The sequence below is a fragment of the Oncorhynchus nerka genome, linkage group LG24, assembly GCF_034236695.1.
Source record: "Oncorhynchus nerka isolate Pitt River linkage group LG24, Oner_Uvic_2.0, whole genome shotgun sequence".
Classification (NCBI taxonomy): Eukaryota; Metazoa; Chordata; class Actinopteri; order Salmoniformes; family Salmonidae; genus Oncorhynchus; species Oncorhynchus nerka.
Window position 1 is genome coordinate 70,483,907 of NC_088419.1, and position 20,396 is coordinate 70,504,302.

The 20,396-nt window shown below is 43.2% G+C and overlaps 2 protein-coding genes across 2 annotated transcripts in view; both read right to left on the reverse strand.

Moving 5' to 3' along the window:
* The window catches only part of LOC115108529 (sec1 family domain-containing protein 2-like), a 189,101-nt gene that overhangs the window by 23,607 nt on the left and 145,098 nt on the right, over positions 1-20,396 (reverse strand). The gene's annotated exons all lie outside the window — the stretch shown is intronic.
* The window catches only part of LOC135564368 (uncharacterized protein DDB_G0271670-like), a gene marked incomplete at its 5' end in the record, with an annotated part of 35,388 nt that continues 19,331 nt past the window's right edge, over positions 4,340-20,396 (reverse strand). Inside the window, 3 exons of the mRNA XM_065009408.1 lie at positions 4,340-4,386; positions 13,817-13,924; positions 19,042-19,289. Of these exons, the coding sequence (XP_064865480.1) occupies positions 4,340-4,386; positions 13,817-13,924; positions 19,042-19,289 (403 nt within the window). The remainder of the gene's footprint in view (positions 4,387-13,816; positions 13,925-19,041; positions 19,290-20,396) is intronic.

Sequence of the window (20,396 nt, forward strand, 5' to 3'; positions counted from 1 at the left end):
GCTGCCAGTAAGATTACACCTAAATCAACAATTTATCGGATCATAAAGAACTTCAAGGAGAGCGGTTCAATTGTTGTGAAGAAGGCTTCAGGGTGCCCAAGAAAGTCCAGTAAGCGCCAGGACCGTCTCCTAAAGTTGATTCAGCTGCAGAATCGGGGAACCACCAGTACAGAGCTTGCTCAGGAATGGCAGCAGGCAGGTGTGAGTGCATCTGCACGCACAATGAGGCGATGACTTTTGGAGGATGGCCTGGTGTCAAGAAGGGCAGCAAAGAAGCCACTTCTCTCCAGGAAAAACATCAGGGACAGACTGATATTCTGCAAAAAGTACAGGGATTGGACTGCTGAGGACTGAGGTAAAGTCATTTTCATTGATGAATCCCCTTTCCGATTGTTTGGGGCATCCGGAAAAAAGCTTGTCAAGAGAAGACAAGGTGAGCGCTACCATCAGTCCTGTGTCATGCCAACAGTAAAGCATCCTGAGACCATTCATGTGTGGGGTTGCTTCTCAGCCAAGGGAGTGGGCTCACTCACAATTTTGCTTAAGAACACAGCCATGAATAAAGAACGGTACCACCACATCCTCCGAGAGCAACTTCTCCCAACCATCCAGGAACAGTTTGGTGACGAACAATGCCTTTTCCAGCATGATGGAGCACCTTGCCATAAGGCAAAAGTGATAACTAAGTGGCTCAGGGAAGAAAACATCGATATTATGGGTCCATGGCCAGGAAACTCCCCAGACCTTAATCCCATTGAGAACTTGTGGTCAATCCTCAAGAGGTGGGTGGACAAACAAACACCCACAAATTCTGACAAACTCCAAGCATTGATTATGCAAGAATGGGCTGCCATCAGTCAGGATGTGGCCCAGAAGTTAATTGACAGCATGCCAGGGCGGATTGCAGAGGTCTTGAAAAAGAAGGGCCAACACTGCAAATATTGACTCTTTGCATCAACTTCATGTAATTGTCAATAAAAACCTTTGACACTTATGAAATTCTTGGAATTATACTTCAGTATTCTGACAAAAATATCTAAAGACACTGATGCAGCAGACTTGGTAAAAAAATTATATTTGTGTCATTCTCAAAACTTTTGGCCATGATTGTACATTTGCACGACCCACTTTTCCATTTGAACTTTTCACTTCACCAATTTGGACTATTTTGTGTATGTCCATTACATGAAATCCAAATAAAATCAATTTAAATAACAGGTTGTAATGCAAAAAAATAGGAGAAATGCCAAGGGGGATGAATACTTTTGCAAGACACTATGTGCATGCTTTCAAGCACACCCATCTCATTAACTTGTGGTGAGTTATTCACAATTTTAGATGAACAAATAAGGTTTTATATGAAAGATGGTTAAAGAAAGTGCAAAATTATTGATTATTATTATATTACTATTTTTGCCCTGGTCCTATAAGAGTTCTTTGTCACTTCCCACGAGCCGGGTTGTGACAAAAACTCACACTCACTCTTATGTTAAATAAATGTATTGTATAGTGTGTGTGTGGCAGGTTTACAATGATGGCAAAAAACAACATTTGACAGTGCGCTGACCCTGGTGCTAGAGGGGGTACGCAGCTCGAGGTTGAATGTTTGAAGGGGTACAGGACTATAAAACGTTTGGGAACCACTGATCTACACTGACTGAAGTGGATTTAACAAGTTACATCAATAAGGGATCGTAGCTCTCACCTGGTCAGTCTGTCATGGAAAGAACAGGTGCTCCTAATGTTTTGTAGACTCAATGTACTTTGACAGTGAGTTATTTCGCCCCCTAACTCCCTATGAAGTGTTACAGATCTGTAATTTAAGTCAACAGGGCTGGCCAGTTGTATTTTGGTCTGTTCTATTTTGGAGAATTAGATATGCCCACATGCACTTCAACAACACAGAGATATAATGTACACAGAGTGGCCTGACTCAATGTCAAGACTGTCAGGATTTCATCTGTATTATATCATGGTTATTGTTAGGTCCTTCTCCAAATAGAGCTGATATCATATTTAACCTTGGTGGGTGTGTTGTTATGAGTTGCTGGCTATTGGAATGTAAAGCGTCTTGCGCTGTGGCTTTCACTTTCCCATCAGTCGGAAGGGTTAGCTCATAGGAAAAATAGCCCTGCTCTCCTATCAGATGGACAGCAGCGTGAAGAGAGAGTGGGTCGGATGTGGGCTTTATCCTTCCACAACATGCATGTAAGACAGCCTGCACAGGAGAGAGGCATCCTGCAAAACTACGTAAAAAAGTCTGAGTCTGTGTGTGCGTGCATCTTTGCATTTTGTCAAGTATAAATACTAAAAACAGACCCAAAAATGTCTATTCACAGACATAGAAGCCAGACTTGCACTTTCAGGAACTTATGCAAACCAGCTACATTCAGTTAGAACATCTGACTCACAGTTCAGATACACTCACAACGCCAGGGTTTGTCTCATTCTGCTGCAGTGAGGGTGTGTCTCAGCATGTATAGCGTGAGAGGGCTGTGATGTGGGTTGAGGATGGATGTAGAGAGGCAGAGGGAGGGAGGTGTGTCTGGGTGGAGTGTGAGAGGGCTGTGATGTGGGTTGAGGATGGATGTAGAGAGGCAGAGGGAGGGAGGTGTGTCTGGGTGGAGTGTGAGAGGGCTGTGATGTGGGTTGAGGATGGATGTAGAGAGGCAGAGGGAGGGAGGTGTGTCTGGGTGGAGTGTGAGAGGGCTGTGATGTGGGTTGAGGATGGATGTAGAGAGGCAGAGGGAGGGAGGTGTGTCTGGGTGGAGCGTGAGAGGGCTGTGATGTGGGTTGAGGATGGATGTAGAGAGGCAGAGGGAGGGAGGTGTGTCTGGGTGGAGTGTGAGAGGGCTGTGATGTGGGTTGAGGATGGATGTAGAGAGGCAGAGGGAGGGAGGTGTGTCTGGGTGGAGTGTGAGAGGGCTGTGATGTGGGTTGAGGATGGATGTAGAGAGGCAGAGGGAGGGAGGTGTGTCTGGGTGGAGTGTGAGAGGGCTGTGATGTGGGTTGAGGATGGATGTAGAGAGGCAGAGGGAGGGAGGTGTGTCTGGGTGGAGTGTGAGAGGGCTGTGATGTGGGTTGAGGATGGATGTAGAGAGGCAGAGGGAGGGAGGTGTGTCTGGGTGGAGTGTGAGAGGGCTGTGATGTGGGTTGAGGATGGATGTAGAGAGGCAGAGGGAGGGAGGTGTGTCTGGGTGGAGTGTGAGAGGGCTGTGATGTGGGTTGAGGATGGATGTAGAGAGGCAGAGGGAGGGAGGTGTGTCTGGGTGGAGCGTGAGAGGGCTGTGATGTGGGTTGAGTATGGATGTAGAGAGGCAGAGGGAGGGAGGTGTGTCTGGGTGGAGCGTGAGAGGGCTGGTTGACTGGTTGCCAAAGCACACAGTGCTGCATGTCTGGAGCAGGCTGCAGACTCTGCCAGGCCGGGACACAGTCTGTGGTTGAGATGTTGATCACACCACTGCCGTGCCATGGCACTAAGCGGCCCAACCCGGCCCAGGTGCTGCTGCTCTGACAACAGTCAGGCGGAACAAAATGTCCGTAGTAGAGCAGAACTCCTTGCTGCGGGACTCTGTCACACACACCATCTGTCTGCCTGCCTGCCTCTCACGCAACTCTGGGACAGATTTACCACAACACGGAGCAGAAACAGTGTGTGTGTGTGGGTGTGTGTGAGTGCTTATAAGTGTACTGTATGTGAGATAGTTGGTTTATGTAGGTGCAAGCCTGTATGTGTAAATGTAAAATGTTGGGTTTACTTATGCATGCATAAGCATATTTATGAATATGAAAGTCTATTTGTGAATGAATGTGTGTCTGCTCATATGCATAATATGTGTTGATATGGTTTATGACTGTTTCTCTGTAATAGCCGTGTGCCTCTAATGGCCTTGTAAGTACAGGTAGAACGTAACCAGTATCTGTTGTAAAACAGCTTAGGCCCATTTACCCCCTAATACCATCACCAGCACCATTATCAAATCACAACTAATGTGATGTTGCCCCTGACTCACCTTTAGTATCACACTGAACCCTGTCACTAAGAGAGAAGAGAGAGAGAGAATAAGGAGGGAGAAAATGGGAGAGAGAATGTAATGATGTGTGTTAAGTAGATCAGTGAGAACACAGTCAGCAGTATGACAGGAAGTGGTTGATGTAGACGTTCCGGAAAATTCTTAATGAGGTCTAATAGAGCAGTAGGGACAGGAGGTGATACTGGGAGGTGAGGCTGAGGATGTGCTTGCACACAGTCTCTCAGCTCTAAGCAGTGAATGATGTGCACAAATTGTCCTTATGGAAAGAATGTGAGGAAGAACAAAAAGACATTCTGGTATATAACTTAGTACTCATCAACAGCACACAGCTCTCCATCCAGGATCCGCTCCACTAGAGAACATTGAATTAGAGTACACAGTAGAGGCCGACTGATTCATCGGAATGACCGATTAACTAGGGGCGATTTCAAGTTTTCATAACAATCGGAAATCGGTATTTTTGGGCGCCAATTTCCATTTTTTTATTATTTTTTTATTTGACCTTTATTTAACTAGGCAAGTCAGTTAAGAACACATTCTTATTTTCAATGATGGCCGAGGAACGGTGGGTTAACTGCCTTGTTCAGGGGCAGAACGACAGAGTTTCACCTTGTCAGCTCAGGGGATCCAATCTTGAAACCGTACAGTTAACTAGTCCAAAGCTCTAACCATTGCACTCCACGAGTAGCCTGCCTGTTACGCGAATGCAGTAGAAGCCAAGGTAAATTGCTAGCTAGCATTAAACTTATCTTATAAAAAACAATCAATCATAATCACTAGTTATAACTACTAATCCAGTTTAGCAGGCAATATTATCCAGGTGAAATTGTGTCATTTCTCTTGCGTTCATTGCACGCAGAGTCAGGGTATATGCAACAGTTTGGGCCGCCTGGCTTATTGTGAACTAATTTGCCAGAATTGTACGTAATTATGACATAACATTGAAGGTTGTGCAATGTAACAAGAATATTAAGACTAAGGGATGCCACCCGTTAGATAAAATACCGAACGGTTCCATATTTCACTGAAATAATAAACGTTTGGTTTTCAAAATGATAGTTTCCGGATTCGACCATATTAATGACCAAAGGCTCGTATTTCTGTGTGTTATTATGTTATAATTAAAGTCTGATTTGAAAGAGCAGTCTGAGCAGCAGCAGGCCCGTAATCATTCATTCAAACAGCACTTTCGTCCGTTTTGCCAGCAGCTCTTTGCAAGCACAGCGCTGTTTATGACTTCAAGCCTATCAGCCTAATGGCTGGTGTAACCCATGTGGAATGGCTCGCTAGTTAGCTGGGTGTGCGCTAATACTGTTTCAAATGTCACTCGCTTTTAGATTTGGAGTAGTTATTCCCTGCGGCTTTTGTGGAGCGATGGGTAACGATGCTTCGAGTGTGGCTATTGTCGATGTGTTCCTGGTTCGAGCCCAGGTAGGGGCGAGGAGAGGGACGGAAGCTATACTGTTACACTGGCAATACTATAGTGCCTATAAGAACATCCAATAGTCAAAGGTATATGAAATACAAATGGTATAAAGAGAAATAGTCCTATAAATACTAACTACAACCTAAAACCTTTTACCTTGGAATATTGAAGTCTCATGTTAAAAGGAACCACCAACTTTCACATGTTCTCATGTTCTGAGCAAGGAACTTAAATGTTTTTTTACATGGCACATATTTTACATGGCACATACATGGCACATATTGGCACATGTTACTTTCTTCACCAATACTTTGTTTTTGCATTATTTAAACCAAATTGAACATTTCATTATTTATTTGAGGCTAAATTGATTTTATTGATGTATTATATTAAGTTAAAATAAGTGTTTATTCAGTATTGTTGTAATTGTCATTATTACAAATAAATAAATAAAACAATCCGCAGATTAATCGGTATCGGCTTTTTTGGTCCTCCAATAATCGGTATCGGTTTTGAAAAATCCTAATCGTCGACCTCTAGTACACAGTCTCCTCAACAACCTCTCTAAACACTCCCTCAGAGTCCCAACCCCAGCCCCAGAATAAAGACTAATCGCTCCAGATTTATCACTGGAATGCAGAGTCAGACAGTGGAACTAACTATAAATAACTTAAGCTGATTTTGTCACCTGACCGAAATTCTATTTTGTTTGAGAAAAGCAGAGGAGGTGCTTCCTAACTTCAAAGGGAGAAAAACAGAAACACAGATTCCTGGGGATGAGGAACCACCAGAGCTTATATCAGCATTCCCAATGAATCCTCCTGTAGAATGCTGGCTGGCACTTGGAGCTATGGCCTGGCTCCTGCATCCCATTCCTGTCCTCTGGAATCTCACTGATAGCGGGTAAAGGGAGGAAGTATATATACAGTAGGACTGGGCCACTACACTATGAGAAGGTGCGGCAGGGTAAGAAAGTGGGCATCTTCTAACATGTCATGAATATTACAGTTCTCTCTGTAGAGATATGGTTTAGTCATGTCCCAGGGAACAACCTAGCATCCGGTCACGGTGTGCCGTCATCCCCATGGTAACATGTTAATGTCAGGTCTAGCGGACAACATCTCTACATCAGCCAGAGGCTATGTGATGAAGCTTCCTGCCTTACTGTCAGATCTGCTGAGACACAGAGGGACAGTAGAAGTGTAACCTGAGTACAGTCTGAGCTGTAAGTGAAGCTGTTGGGCAGAGTGGGGCAGAGTTGGGCAGAGTGGAGCAGAGTGGAGCAAAGGCACAGAGAAGAGCTGGGTGGTGATAAAATAAAGCATGGAGAGCTCAGTGCTAATGATACACTGGTATAAATTGTATTGTAGCTGACAGTGTATGTACAAACGTCATGACAGAGATATTTTGTAATGTGTTTTGGTAGGAATATTGTGACAAAGACTTAGTGTGAAAGTCATGAATCACAGTATTAACCTCTATATCAGGGGTACTCAACTCTTACTCTACGCGGTCTGGAGCCTGCTGCTTTTCTGTTCTACCTGATCATTAATTGCAGACACCTGATGTCCCAGTGGAACTCCCAGAGTTGAGTTTGAGGGCTCAATATGTATTATTAACCTTTAGAAATGATGGATTGGGCAAACAGCAAGTGAATATTTGACACTTTCTCTTATTAGACTAGCCTACTTCTGCAACTGCTCATTTGGTGATACTGTATTGGCACAGGAAACCCATATGACACATAAGCCCACAATGACCCTGCCTCACACACGTCTTCAGGATTCAGTTCAATCGGGGGCTCAGAATGAACAAACTACCGAACAGTCCAGTAATAATGACCTGACCAGTCTTAGTGATTTCCTAAAGACAAAGAATTCCTGCTATAGTTGGCCAGATTCTGGTTTTACACCATAATCCTCTTCACTGTGATCCGAGCCACTTGACAAGAAACACAAGACCAGCTAATAGGACCAGGATCAGCCCTCTCTCCCCATTCTCTCTCTCCCTCCATCACTCTCTCTCTCTATGGACAGACAACACCTCTCCACTGACGTCCACAGCCGCTAGTTATCCCACTAATTCCTGGACTCAGTTATGTAACTCAGCTATGACTGGATCACATTCCTTAAGATTTTGGGGGCAAAATTGTGGATCCATGAGTGTTTATTCGCTGTGTTTCAGAAATGGAAGAGAAAATAGATGGCTGGCTGGCTAGTCTTCTCTTCCTGAGGTTTTTTGGAAAGAGGCACAGTAAAATGTGAGTACGAGAGCTTACATTTACATTTCAGTCATTTAGCAGACACTCTTATCCACAACATCATTTTTTAAAAGCATTTTGGAACTGGTCCTCCGTGGGAATCTAACCCACAACCCTGGCGTTGAAAGGAGTCAGTTCAAGTGGGAGCTATACCATTTTGTGCATAGAAAATTCATGGGTGGGCTTCAGTGTTTTTTCTGGCCACCTACTCTACAGTTCAAAAGTTTGGGGTCACCTAGAAATTCCCTTGATTTTTAAAGAAAAGCACATTTTTTGTCCATTAAAATTAATGTTATGTTATCAGAAATAGGGTGTAGACATTGTTAATGTTGCAAATGACTGTTGTAGCATGAAACGGCTGATTTGTTATGGAATATCTAGATAGGCATACAGAGGCCAATTATCAGCAACCATCACTCCTGTCTTCCAATGGCACGTTGTGTTAGCTAATCCAAGTTTATAATTTTAAAAGGCCAATTGATCATTAGAAAACCCTTTTGCAATTATGTTACCATAGCTGAAAACGGTTGTTCTGATTAAAGAAGCAACAAAACTGGCCTTCTTTAGAATAGTTGAGTTTCTGGAGCATCAGCATTTGAAGGTTCAATTACAGGCTCAAAATGGCCAGAAAAAAAACTACTTTCATCTGAAACTCATCAGTCTATTATTGTTCTGAGAAATGAAGGCTATTCCATGTGAGAAATTGCCAAGAAACTGAAGATCTCGTACAACACTGTGTACTCCTCTCTTCACAGAACAGCGCAAACTGTCTCTAACCAGAATAGAAAGAGGAGTGGGAGGCCCCGGTGTACAACTGACCAAGAGGACAAGTACATTAGAGTGTCGAGTTTGAGAAACAGACGCCTCACAAGTCCTCAACTGGCAGCATCATTAAATAGTGAAGTGGCGGCTCCGGGATGCTGGCCTTCTGTTCAGTGTCTGTTCTTTTGCCCATCTTAATATATTTTTTATTGGCCAGTCTGAGATATGGCTTTATCTTTGCAACTCTGCCTAGAAGGTCAGCATCCCGGAGTCGCCTCTTCACTGTTGATCGCCAACATCAGAGCAGCAGGAATGTTGTTAAGCTTAGGTAACGCAGCTAATGTTACCTAGCTAGCAAACTACATTTATTTGCAAAAAAAAAATCTAAAATCGACTGAATCTTTCTTTCCATGACTCGATGAGCAAATAAATATAATGGAGCTAAGCATAAACATGGTCCGTGTCTTGTCAATGTTGGGTGTGTTTACAAGTAGGCTACAACTTCTATTGTAGTTTTCTCTGTATTATGGAGGCTAGTTGATTGTTCATGCAAGGCTTGAAGTCGAAATGGGAGAGAAGGAGGTATTGGTAAGGAGGCGATGGTGTGGGTGACTGACTGGTGTCTGTTGGGGGTGAGTATTGTGTGTAAAGGTTAGTATGTGTGTCCTACAGACTCATTCTGCTGCTGCTGCTGATGACCTTGACCCCAGCTTCAGTAGTACAGAGCCTGTAGACCCACTGGATGAAAGCTTTCAGCCTGGAATAAACTCAAGCTCAACATCATCTGACTTTGAAACAAGCTAGGACAGCCACAATTATTTATGAAAGCACAATACTTTCTTCAGAAAACAAAATCACCAATACACTAAACTCTACAAGTCAAGCCCCCTTCAAACTTTTCACATATGCTAATAATTTGCTAACAGCCCATCTCAATGCCCCATTATTGAGTCTGAGTCTAATAAAACCCATTCCAGTCTACTGTACCCTTTGTTGTTAACAGATGAACACGGTTTATTGTATGGTTACACATCCTCATGATCAGTGTTCATGTCATTCCAGGAGACTTGCAGTACAAATCTTCAAATCAAAATCAAATCAAATTTTATTGGTCACATACACATGGTTAGCAGATGTTATTGCGAGTGTAGCGAAATGCTTGTGTTTCTAGGTCCGACAGTGCAGCAATAGCTAACAGGTAATATCTAATAATTCTACAACAAAACCTAATATCTAACAAACTCCACAACAACCCCTAATACACACAATCTAGTAAAGGAATGGGATGAGAATATAGAAGTATAATATATATGGATGAGCAGTGACAGTGGCTAAGATGCAATAGATACAGTATATAATGTGAGATATGTAAAGATTCTTAGTTTAATTATTAAATTGACTAGTGTTCAATTTATTAATGTGGCTAATGATATTAAGTCTGTAGGTAGGCAGCAGCCTCTCTGTGTTAGTGGTGGCTGTTTAACAATCTGATGGCCTTGAGATGGAAGCTGTTTTTCAATCTCTGTCCCAGCGTTGATGCACCTGTACTGACCTCGCAGAAGTGAGTGCTACAGGGTGATAATCATTTAGTTCAGTTACCTTTGCTTTCTTAGGAACAGGAACAATGGTGGCCATCTTGAAGCATGTGGGGACAGCAGACTCGGATAGGGATTGATTGAATATGCCCGCATGCTCTGAGAACGCGGCTAGGGATGCCGCCTGGGCAGGCAGGGTTTACACGTTTAAATGTTTTACTCACGTCGGCTACGGAAAAGGAGAGCCCACAGTCTTTGATAGCAGGCCGCGTTGGTGGCACTGTATTGTCCTTAAAGCGTGCATAGAAGTGGTTTAATTTGTCTGGGAGCAAGACGTCGATGTTCGCGACGGGGCTGGTTTTCCTTTTGTAATCGGTGATTGTCTGTAGACCCTGCCACATACTCGTGTTTGAGCCGTTGAACTGCGACTCCACTTTGTCTCTATACTGACGCTTTGCTTGTTTGATTGCCTTACGGAATTAATAACTACACTTTTGTATTCGGCCATGTTTCCAGTCGCCTTGCCATGATTAAATGTTTTTATTTTATTTTTAATTTTACCTTTATTTAACTAGGCAAGTCAGTTAAGAAAAAAATCTTATTTTCAATGACGGCCTAGGAACAGTGGGTTAACTGCCTGTTCAGGGACAGAACGACAGATTTGTACCTTGTCAGCTTGGGGATTTGAACTTGCAACCTTCCGGTTAATAGTCCAACGCTCTAACCACTAGGCTACCCTGCCGCCCTGGTGGTACGTGCTTTTCAGTTTTACTGCCATCAATCCACAGTTTCTGGTTAGGAAACATTTTAATAGTCACAGTGGGTACAACATCTCCTATACACTTCCTTATGAACTCGCTCACTGAGTCAGCGTATAAGTCAATGTTATTGTCTGAGGCTTTCCGGATCAGGGACAGCAAGAGGTTGTAGCAATGGGTGATGAAGAAAGTGTACGAGAGGTTTGTCCACCTGGCTGTGGAGTCCACCTCGCCACAGTACCAAAGCCTGCTAAACCGGCTGTCATTACCCAACACAAGAAGAGGTTCTCTAGCAGAAGAACATTCTGGAACCTGCCTGGAACATTCAACCAACACAACATCCATATTCAGTTAGACTGATGTAGGATAATATAGAATACCTAGTATGCTCACAACTACATTGTGGTATAGATATTGATAGCTCTTGTACATAATGTATACAATAGTGTTTTATATCATATTTGTTTAGAAGTGTACTGATAATTAACTAAATTATTCCAGTTGCATGAGAAACCAATAAAATATTAACTTCTGGATCAATTTATTGTATTCATGAAATATATTTGTAAGGGGTGGCAGGGAAGTCAGGCGCAGGACAGCAAAAACTGGGTTTACAACGGAGCAGTTTAATACATAAAACCACCGGCATCCAGAACAAACAATCAATGGGTACAAAACCCGTCACACATCAGATAAACGTGCACATGCACTTACAATAAACAATTCCGGACAAGGACATGGGGGGAACAGAGGGTTAAATACACAACATGTAATGAGGGAATTGAAACCAGTGGTGTGAGAAGACGAGACAAAACAAATGGAAAAATGAAAATTGGATCGATGATGGCTAGAAGACCGCCGAAGCCGAACGTCACCCGAACAAGGAGAGGAGAACGTCACCCGAACAAGGAGAGGAGAACGTCACCCGAACAAGGAGAGGAGAACGCCACCCGAACAAGGAGAGGAGAACGCCACCCGAACAAGGAGAGGAGAACGCCACCCGAACAAGGAGAGGAGAACGCCACCCGAACAAGGAGAGGAGAACGCCACCCGAACAAGGAGAGGAGAAGGCCACCCAAGAAGGAGAGGAGAACGCCACCCGAACAAGGAGAGGAACCGACTTCAGCGGAAGTCGTGACAGTATTTGGATAAATTAGCTTCAGTCTAACTACTAAAACAAATGATGCAGGGAGTTGGTGTATCATTTAAACTTTAATTTGTTAGGAAGTAAACATGTTTCAATAAAAAAGTCCATTAGTCTGTCAATATGGGTAATAAGTAGACAAGTTTACTTTCTCTGGAGACCGATGTGAGTTTACACAGCACTATGCAGGAACTGTTCCTGACAGCGTACTGTATGACATACACTGAGTATTAACAAAACATTAACACCTGCTTTTCCCATGACAGACTGACCAGGTGAAAGCTATGATCCCTTATTAAATCAACTTCAAATCAGTGTAGATGAAGGGGAGGAGAAAAGACAATTGAGACATGGATTGTGTATGTGTGCCATTCAGAGGGTGAATGGGCAAGACAAAAGATTTAAGTGACTTTGAACAGGGTATGGTAGTAGGTGAAAGGCGCACTGGTTTGTGTCAAGAACTGCAACGCTGATGGGTTTTTAATGTAAACAACTTCCCGTGTGTCTCAAGAATGATCCAACACCCAAAGGACATCCAGCCAACTTGGCAACTGTGGGAAACATTGGAGTCAACATGGGCCAGCATCCCTGTGCAACTTAATATTTGGAAGGTGTTCCTAATGTTTGGTATACTCTGTGTACATAAAGTAGAAGAAAAATATGCTACTAACGCTTATAATAAATACTACAGTTGTACAAAGGGAATACTTGCATATGGTGTGTTTGGGTGGTGCAGTGAGCTGTTCACAGTCACTTTGTTAAAGGGGAGATCGTTACATCTCCTTTTGAGAGTCATCAATTTCTTTGTATTCAAGCAGAATAATCTGTGAGAAAGATGAAAACTCTATTACACATTCATGGGCAATCGTTGTGTACGGTCTGTATTCCTACTGTAGCAGCATGATGTAGAATACAGCTCACAGACACACGTTAACCAGCTAGCTACAACACACAGGTATAGCTACTCCAAGATTAAACCCAAAGCCAAATCTTTACACTCCTTAAAATTTCTCCAGTTTAACCCTTCATCGACCTGGCAAAGGCTTTCAAAGGCTTTCTGTCAATCACCGTATTCTTATCTGCAGACTCAACAGCCTTTGTTTCTCAAATGACTGCCTCGCCTGGTTCACCAACTACTTCTCAGATAGAGTTCAGTGTGTCAAATCGGAGTGCCTGTTGTCAGTCTCTATGGGGGTGCCACAGGGTTCAATTCTTGGGCTGACACTTTTCTCTGTATACATCAATGATGTTGGTGATTCTTCTTGCTGCTGGTGATTCTCTGATCCACTTCTACGCAGACGACACCATTCTGTATACCTCGGGCCCTTCTTTGGACACTGTGTTAACAAACCTCCAGACGAGCTTCAATGCCATACAACACTCCTTCCGTGGCCTTCAAAAGCTCTTAAATGCAAGTAAAACTAAACGCATGCTCTTCAACCGATTGCTGCCCGTACCCGCCCGCCCGTCTAGCATCACTACTCTGGAATGTTCTGATTTAGAATATATGGACAACTACAAATACCTAGGTGTCTGGCTAGACTGTAAACTCTCCTTCCAGACTCACATTAAGCATCTCCAATACAAAATAAAATCTAGAATCGGCTTCCTATTTCGCAACAAAGCATCCTTCACTCATGCTGCCATACCCTCGTAAAACTGACTATCCTACCGATCCTCGACTTCGGCAATGTCATTTACAAAATAGCCTCCAACACTCTACTCAGCAAATTGGATGTAGTCTATCACAGTGCCATCCGTTTTGTCACCAAAGCCCCTTATACCGCCCACCACTGCGACCTGCATGCTCTATCTCGTCATATTCGTCGCCAGACCTACTGGCTCCAGGTCATCTATAAGTCTTTGCTAGGTAAAGCTCCGCCTTATCTTAGCTCACTGGTCACCATAGCAGCACCCACCCGTAGCACGCACTCCTGCAGGTATATTTCACTGGTCATCCCCAAAGCAAACTCCGCCATTCCTTCCAGTTCTCTGCTGCCAATGACTGGAACAAATTGTAAAAATCACTGAAGCTGGAGACTTATCTCCCTCACTAACTTTAAGCATCAGCTGTCAGAGCAGCTTACCGATCATTGCACCTGTATACAGCCCATCTGTAAATAGCCCACCCAACTACCTCATCCCCATATTGTTATTTATTTGTTGCGCCTTTGCACCCCAGTATCTCTACTTGCACATTCATCTTCTGCACATCTATCACTCCAGTATTTAATTGCTAAATTGTAATTATTTTGCCATTATGGCCTATTTATTGCCTTACCTCCCTAATCTTACTACATTTGCACACACTGTATATAGACTTTTCTATTGTGTTATTGACTGTATGTTTTGTGTATCCCATGTGTAACTCTGTGTTGTTTGTGTCGCACTGCTTTGCTTCATCTTGGCCAGGTCGCAGTTGTAAATGAGAACTTGTTCTCAACTAGCCTACCTGGTTAAATAGGTGAAATAAATAAAATAATAATAAAAGATGGGAACATCATTGAGACAAGTCCAATGGCTCTATTGAACAAGGACAACCACCTAAGCACCAATTTGACAGAGGAAAAACCCTGCAACTGAGCCACACAGGACCACAAGCTGAACTAGAGAATGAGGTCACCCCTGTTGGTCACCAGCTAAATATTAGAATCAGTTGCGCTAGATTGGGGTTGGAGCGAAGACTGACAAGACGGTAGCTCTCCAGAAACAGGGTTGGAGAGCCCTGCAAGATTGAGTCAGACTACAGACAGGCCAGAGAGACACACTCTCACAGCATGCAACACTTCTCTCCTCTTTCTGAGTGTGAGACGTGCGTAACAAAGTATGTTACTGTGGATGAGAACAAAGCATATCCCACAGGTGTGTGCGATGTTAATGTGCTCATATGGTCATGTTTCCATGATTTGTCTACATCCCTAACTGTAAATCTCCAGAGACTACAAAACAAAAAGCAAGTAATGTTATGATTTAGGATGTTATTTTCCATGGTGAGGACAAACTGTACAGCACAGAGCTGTGTGTTTGATGAGCATATAGGCCAGTGATGATACTCCTCTGATGTCCTGCTCTCTCTAAACAGCCATGAGGAGATCAAACAGCAGACAGATGCATGAGCCCAGCCCACTGAGGGGGAAACTCTCAGCAACACAACCAACACACGTGTTCATGGTCTGCGGGTCAGCAGTTTGTTCATCCGCATGCAATTGCAAATAACCCATCCGCATCCGCAACCGCCCGACTGTATGTGATAGTCTAAATCTGAGGCCCGCACCCGACCCGCTAAGATAAAATGTGCTGTAGGCTACAGTCAGAGGCGACAGAAGGATTTGACAGGGGGCGCAGGATTCTTTTTTGCCTGATTTAGATATGTTTCTGCTTATAATTTCAGACATTTTGGAAAGCTATTTGTTATTCAACTTGTCTATAATTAGATACATGCAGCTTCTCTTCTGTCATTATATGTTGCCCAAGTAGACTAAATAAACCCTTGCTCACCAAAATAATGTCATAAATCAATAGAATGAATGCTTCAATATAGTTGACATTGGTAAAGTTCTCTGTCATGTCTGCTTCTTTAACTGAGCAAAGATATTTAAGGACCGGGGAGAAAATGTAATAACAACCTCCCCAAAAAACTGGAAAGATTTGATGTGCAAAATTTGACATCAGTTTGACCAGTTGTAAGGAATTCGAAAGCTGTGAAAACGACCAAACATGTTTCTGATAAGTTTTCAGTTCGGCTTGGATGAATATTTGATGTGGTTGTCATACTATGATGCTGATAAAGAAAGCACCTCTACAGACGGTATCTAACTGCATATTCACATTCTCTCAAGAGAAATGTTCCCAAGTAAAAATGTTGCTTACATTTGATGTATCATTTTACTTAAATAAATGCTTAATTCGGCAGGAGTTAATATTAAGTCTATGTGAGAGGTTATAGACCTAGTCAGTGTTCAGATTTCAGTTTCCATTTAACTCAACTGAACAATAGGCTACAGTTCCCTTGTGACAGTCCCGTTTTGTGACTGTCAAATTTGTATAGCGCCTCACAATCATCACAGATAACATCACAGCCAGCACTGCCATCATCCTGTTTTACCACAATCATCACAGATAACATCACAGCCAGCACTGCCATCATCCTGTTTTACCACAATCATCACAGATAACATCACAGCCAGCACTGCCATCATCCTGTTTTACCACAATCATCACAGATAACATCACAGCCAGCACTGCCATCATCCTGTTTTACCACAATCATCACAGATAACATCACAGCCAGCACTGCCATCATCCTGTTTTACCACAATCATCACAGATAACATCACAGCCAGCACTGCCATCATCCTGTTTTACCACAATCATCACAGATAACATCACAGCCAGCACTGCCATCATCCTGTTTTACCACAATCATCACAGATAACATCACAGCCAGCACTGCCATCATCCTGTTTTACCACAATCATCACAGATAACATCACAGCCAGCACTGCCATCATCCTGTTTTACCACAATCATCACAGATAACATCACAGCCAGCACTGCCATCATCCTGTTTTACCACAATCATCACAGATAACATCACAGCCAGCACTGCCATCATCCTGTTTTACCACAATCTTTCCCAAACATTACTTTTCTGTCCCTCCCTTCTCTTTATTTTCAACTCTCCATTTCACAGCTTTTCTCTTATTGAATTAAACTCCGACATAGTCCTTTTTGCCTGCTTGGATCAACGTGAACTTTTTCTGCCCATTCCCAAAATAATTGACTGGTTGGTATATATTAGAGATGCACTGCTATGACATTTTTGGCCGATACCCAATAAAAACCCAAATACCGATAACTGATATTTAAAATTATAGCGACTCTTTGATTTGGTGCCATATTCAGTTTTCCTGTCACCTCTCCTTGGCAGAGGCAGCCCAACAACTTACCATACTTTATTTCTCTCTATCATTATAGTGCTGTGTGTCTGCATGCGTGCGTGCGTGCGTGCGTGTGTGTGAGAGAGAGTAAGGGAGTGTGTGAATGTCAAAATAACAGTAGTTATATTGTTTCAAGGCAAGTAGCGCTGATAAGAAACAGTAGGGCAGAGAGAATGCCCGTAATTTCCGATAAAGACAAGTACAACTCCTCACGCAATACAGTTTGTTTTAAATATAGAACAGAGAAAGAAAGAGCAGGGGAGAGAAAGGAAGAGAGTGAAAATTCAATACTTGTCATACATTCAATTCAAAAATCAACTAGAAAATGCATGGTAACAGTCAACATAGCATTTAATGGGCTTTACGGTGGGTTGACAACTGAGCTGGTACACTGTAGCGTAGTTGGTATAGAATGGCGCTTACAACGCCTGGATAGTGGGTTTGATTCCCAGGACCACTCACACACAAAAAAAATGATGCACGCCGGACTGTAAGTTGTTTAGGATAAAGCATCTGTATAAATGGCATCTGATAGGATGATAACACTAACGTGTTATAGCTGTTGCTAAATCTGTTGTACTGTAAGCTATGTGGAGATCAAGGGAGCAGTGACCCTGTATGTCAGGGATGCTTTATATATACTCTTAAGTCTATGGTTGAAGTGTTGCAGGAGGCTGCTATTGACATGGCAACCCGAGAGGATCAACAAGGCAGAGGAGGCCAGTCTGAATGAATGAGCAGAAGAGTGCTTATGCAACGGTGTTTGCCATTGTGTGTAAGAGAGGTTCAATTATTAAGGTGACCCTTGTTGAGCATGTTGTAAAAGTGTAAAGGGTACTTTGTTCTCCAATATGAAGGCCACAGTTGAAGTCAGAAGTTTACATACACTTAGGTTGGAGTCATTAAAACTTGTTTTTCAACCACTCCACACATTTCTTGTTAACAAACTATAGTTTTGGCAAGTCGGTTAGAACATCTCCTTTGTGCATGACACAAGTAATTTGTCCAACAATTGTTTACAGACATATTATTTCACTTATAATTCACTGTATCACAATTCCAGTGGGTCAGAAGTTTACAGTCTAAGTTGACTGTGCCTTTAAACAGCTTGGAAAATTCCAGAAAATTATGTCATGTCTTTAGAAGCTTCTGATAGGCTATATTGACATCATTTGAGTCAATTGGAGGTGTACCTGTGGATGGGTCAACCAGTTATGGTCAACCAGTTATTAAATCCAAGGGTTCACATACTTTTCACACCCTGCACTGTGAATGTTTACACGGTGTGTTCAATAAAGACATGAACACAGAGTTGTTTGTGTGTTATTAGTCTAAGCAGACTGTTTGTCTATTGTTGTGACTTAGATGAAGATCAGATACAATTTTATGACCAATTTATGCAGAAATCCAGGTATTTCCAAATGGTTCACATACTTTTTCTTGCCACTGTACAATAAAAAATATTACATTACATTTCATAACACATTAAGTGTGTGCCCTCAGGCCACTATTTTACTACCACATATCTACAATACAATATCCATGTGTACCTGTGTGTTATCATGTGTACCTGTGTGTTATCATGTGTACCTGTGTGTTATCATGTGTATGTGTGTCTTTGCCTGTCTTCACAGGCTACATCTTTATTTAAATCAAATCAAAGTATTTGCTGCGTACACATATTAGCAGATGTTAAAGCAGGTGCAGTGAAATGATTGTGTTTCTAGCTCCAGCTGTGCAGTAAATGTTGTATTTATTATATTTAACTAGGGAAGTCAGTGAAGAACAAATTCTTATTTACAATGACAGCCTACACCGGCCAAACCCGGACGACGCTGGGCCAATTGTGCGCCGCCCTATGGGACTTCCAACCATGGCCAGTTATGATACAGCCTGGAGTTGAACCAGGGTGTCTGTAGTGACACCTCTAGCACTGAGATGCAGTGCCTTAGACCGCTGCGCCACTCGGGAGCAGTACAATACAACAATAAACATGATGTAAACATTATTAAAGTGACGCAATGACTATGTACAGTACATAGGGCAGCAGGGTCGAGTATGATCTATGGGGCAGGGCAGGGCAGGGTACCGGGTGGAAGCCGGCTAGTGATGACTACTTAACAGTCTGATGGCCTGGAGATATAATGAAAAACAGCTTCTCTCTGTCCCACCTTTGATGCACCTGTATGTCTCCGCCTGCTAGATGGTAGCAGGGGGAACAGGCCATTCCTAAGGTGGCTGAGGTCCTGGACGATCTTCTTGGCCTTCCTATGACACCGGGTGGTGTAGGTGTCATGGAGGGCAGGCACTGTGCTCCCGGTGATGTGTTGGGCAGACCGCACCACCCTCTGGAGAGCCCTGCGGTCGTGGTCGATGCAGTCGCCATACCAAGCGGTGATAAAGTCCGACAGAATGCTCTTGATGGTGCATCTGCAGAAGTTTGTGAGGGTTTTAGGGGCCAAGCCAAATTTCTTCAGCCTCAAGGTTGAAGTGGTGCCATTGCGCCTTCACCACGATGTCAGTGTGGAGAGACCATTTCAGGTCCTCAGTGATGTGCACGCCGTGGAACTTGGAAGATTTTGACTCTCTCTGCTGTCTCCTATAGTCCACGATCAGACTCACCACCTGGAGTCGGACCGTCAGGAAGTCTAGGACCCAGGGCCCTAAGCTTAGTGATTAACTTGGAGGGAACTATGGTGTTGAAGGCTGAGCTGTAGTCGATTAACAGCATTCTCACATAGGTAATCCTCTTGGGATAGGGCAGTGTGCAGTGCAACAGCGATTGAGTCATCTGTGGATCTGTTGGGGTGGTATGCAAATTGTAGTGAGTCTAGGGTGTCGGGTAAGGTGGAGGTGATATGGTCCTTAACTAGCCTCTCAAAGCTCTTCATGATGACAGAAGTGAGTGCTACGGGGCGATAGTCATTTATTTCAGTTACCTTCACTTTCTTGGGTACAGGAACACTGGTGGGCATATTGAAGCAAGTGGGGGACAACAGACTGGGATAGGGAGAGATTGAATATGTCCGTGAACACTCCAGCCAGCTGGTCTGCACATGTTCTAATGATGCGGCTTGGGACGCCATCTGGGCCAGCAGACTTGCAAGGGTTAACACGCTTGAATATCTTGCATCAACCACGGAGATTGGGAGCACACAGTCCTCGTGAACGGCTGGGGCCCACGTTGGCGGCACATATTCATGTTCATGTATTCAGTCCACTCAAGAGTCAAGGACCTTGATTTCTGGAAAAAAGTCAATGACCACTTGTCTACATGTAGGTCAAGGAATCCAGCCAAATCCGGGTGATTATACTGACATGCAACTATGTGTGTATGTGTGTGTGAGAGTCTGTGCGCATGGGTGCATGAGAACATCATTAGATGTAATGAAAATGTGTGGATATGTGGGCGCATACATACTCAAATCTATACCGTTAAATGCATGTCTGAGTGTTTAAATAAAGATCTGTGTGTGGATGTGTGGACATATGTGAAGAGCGTGTGTCTACATTGACGCACAAATGAGTGTGTCATGT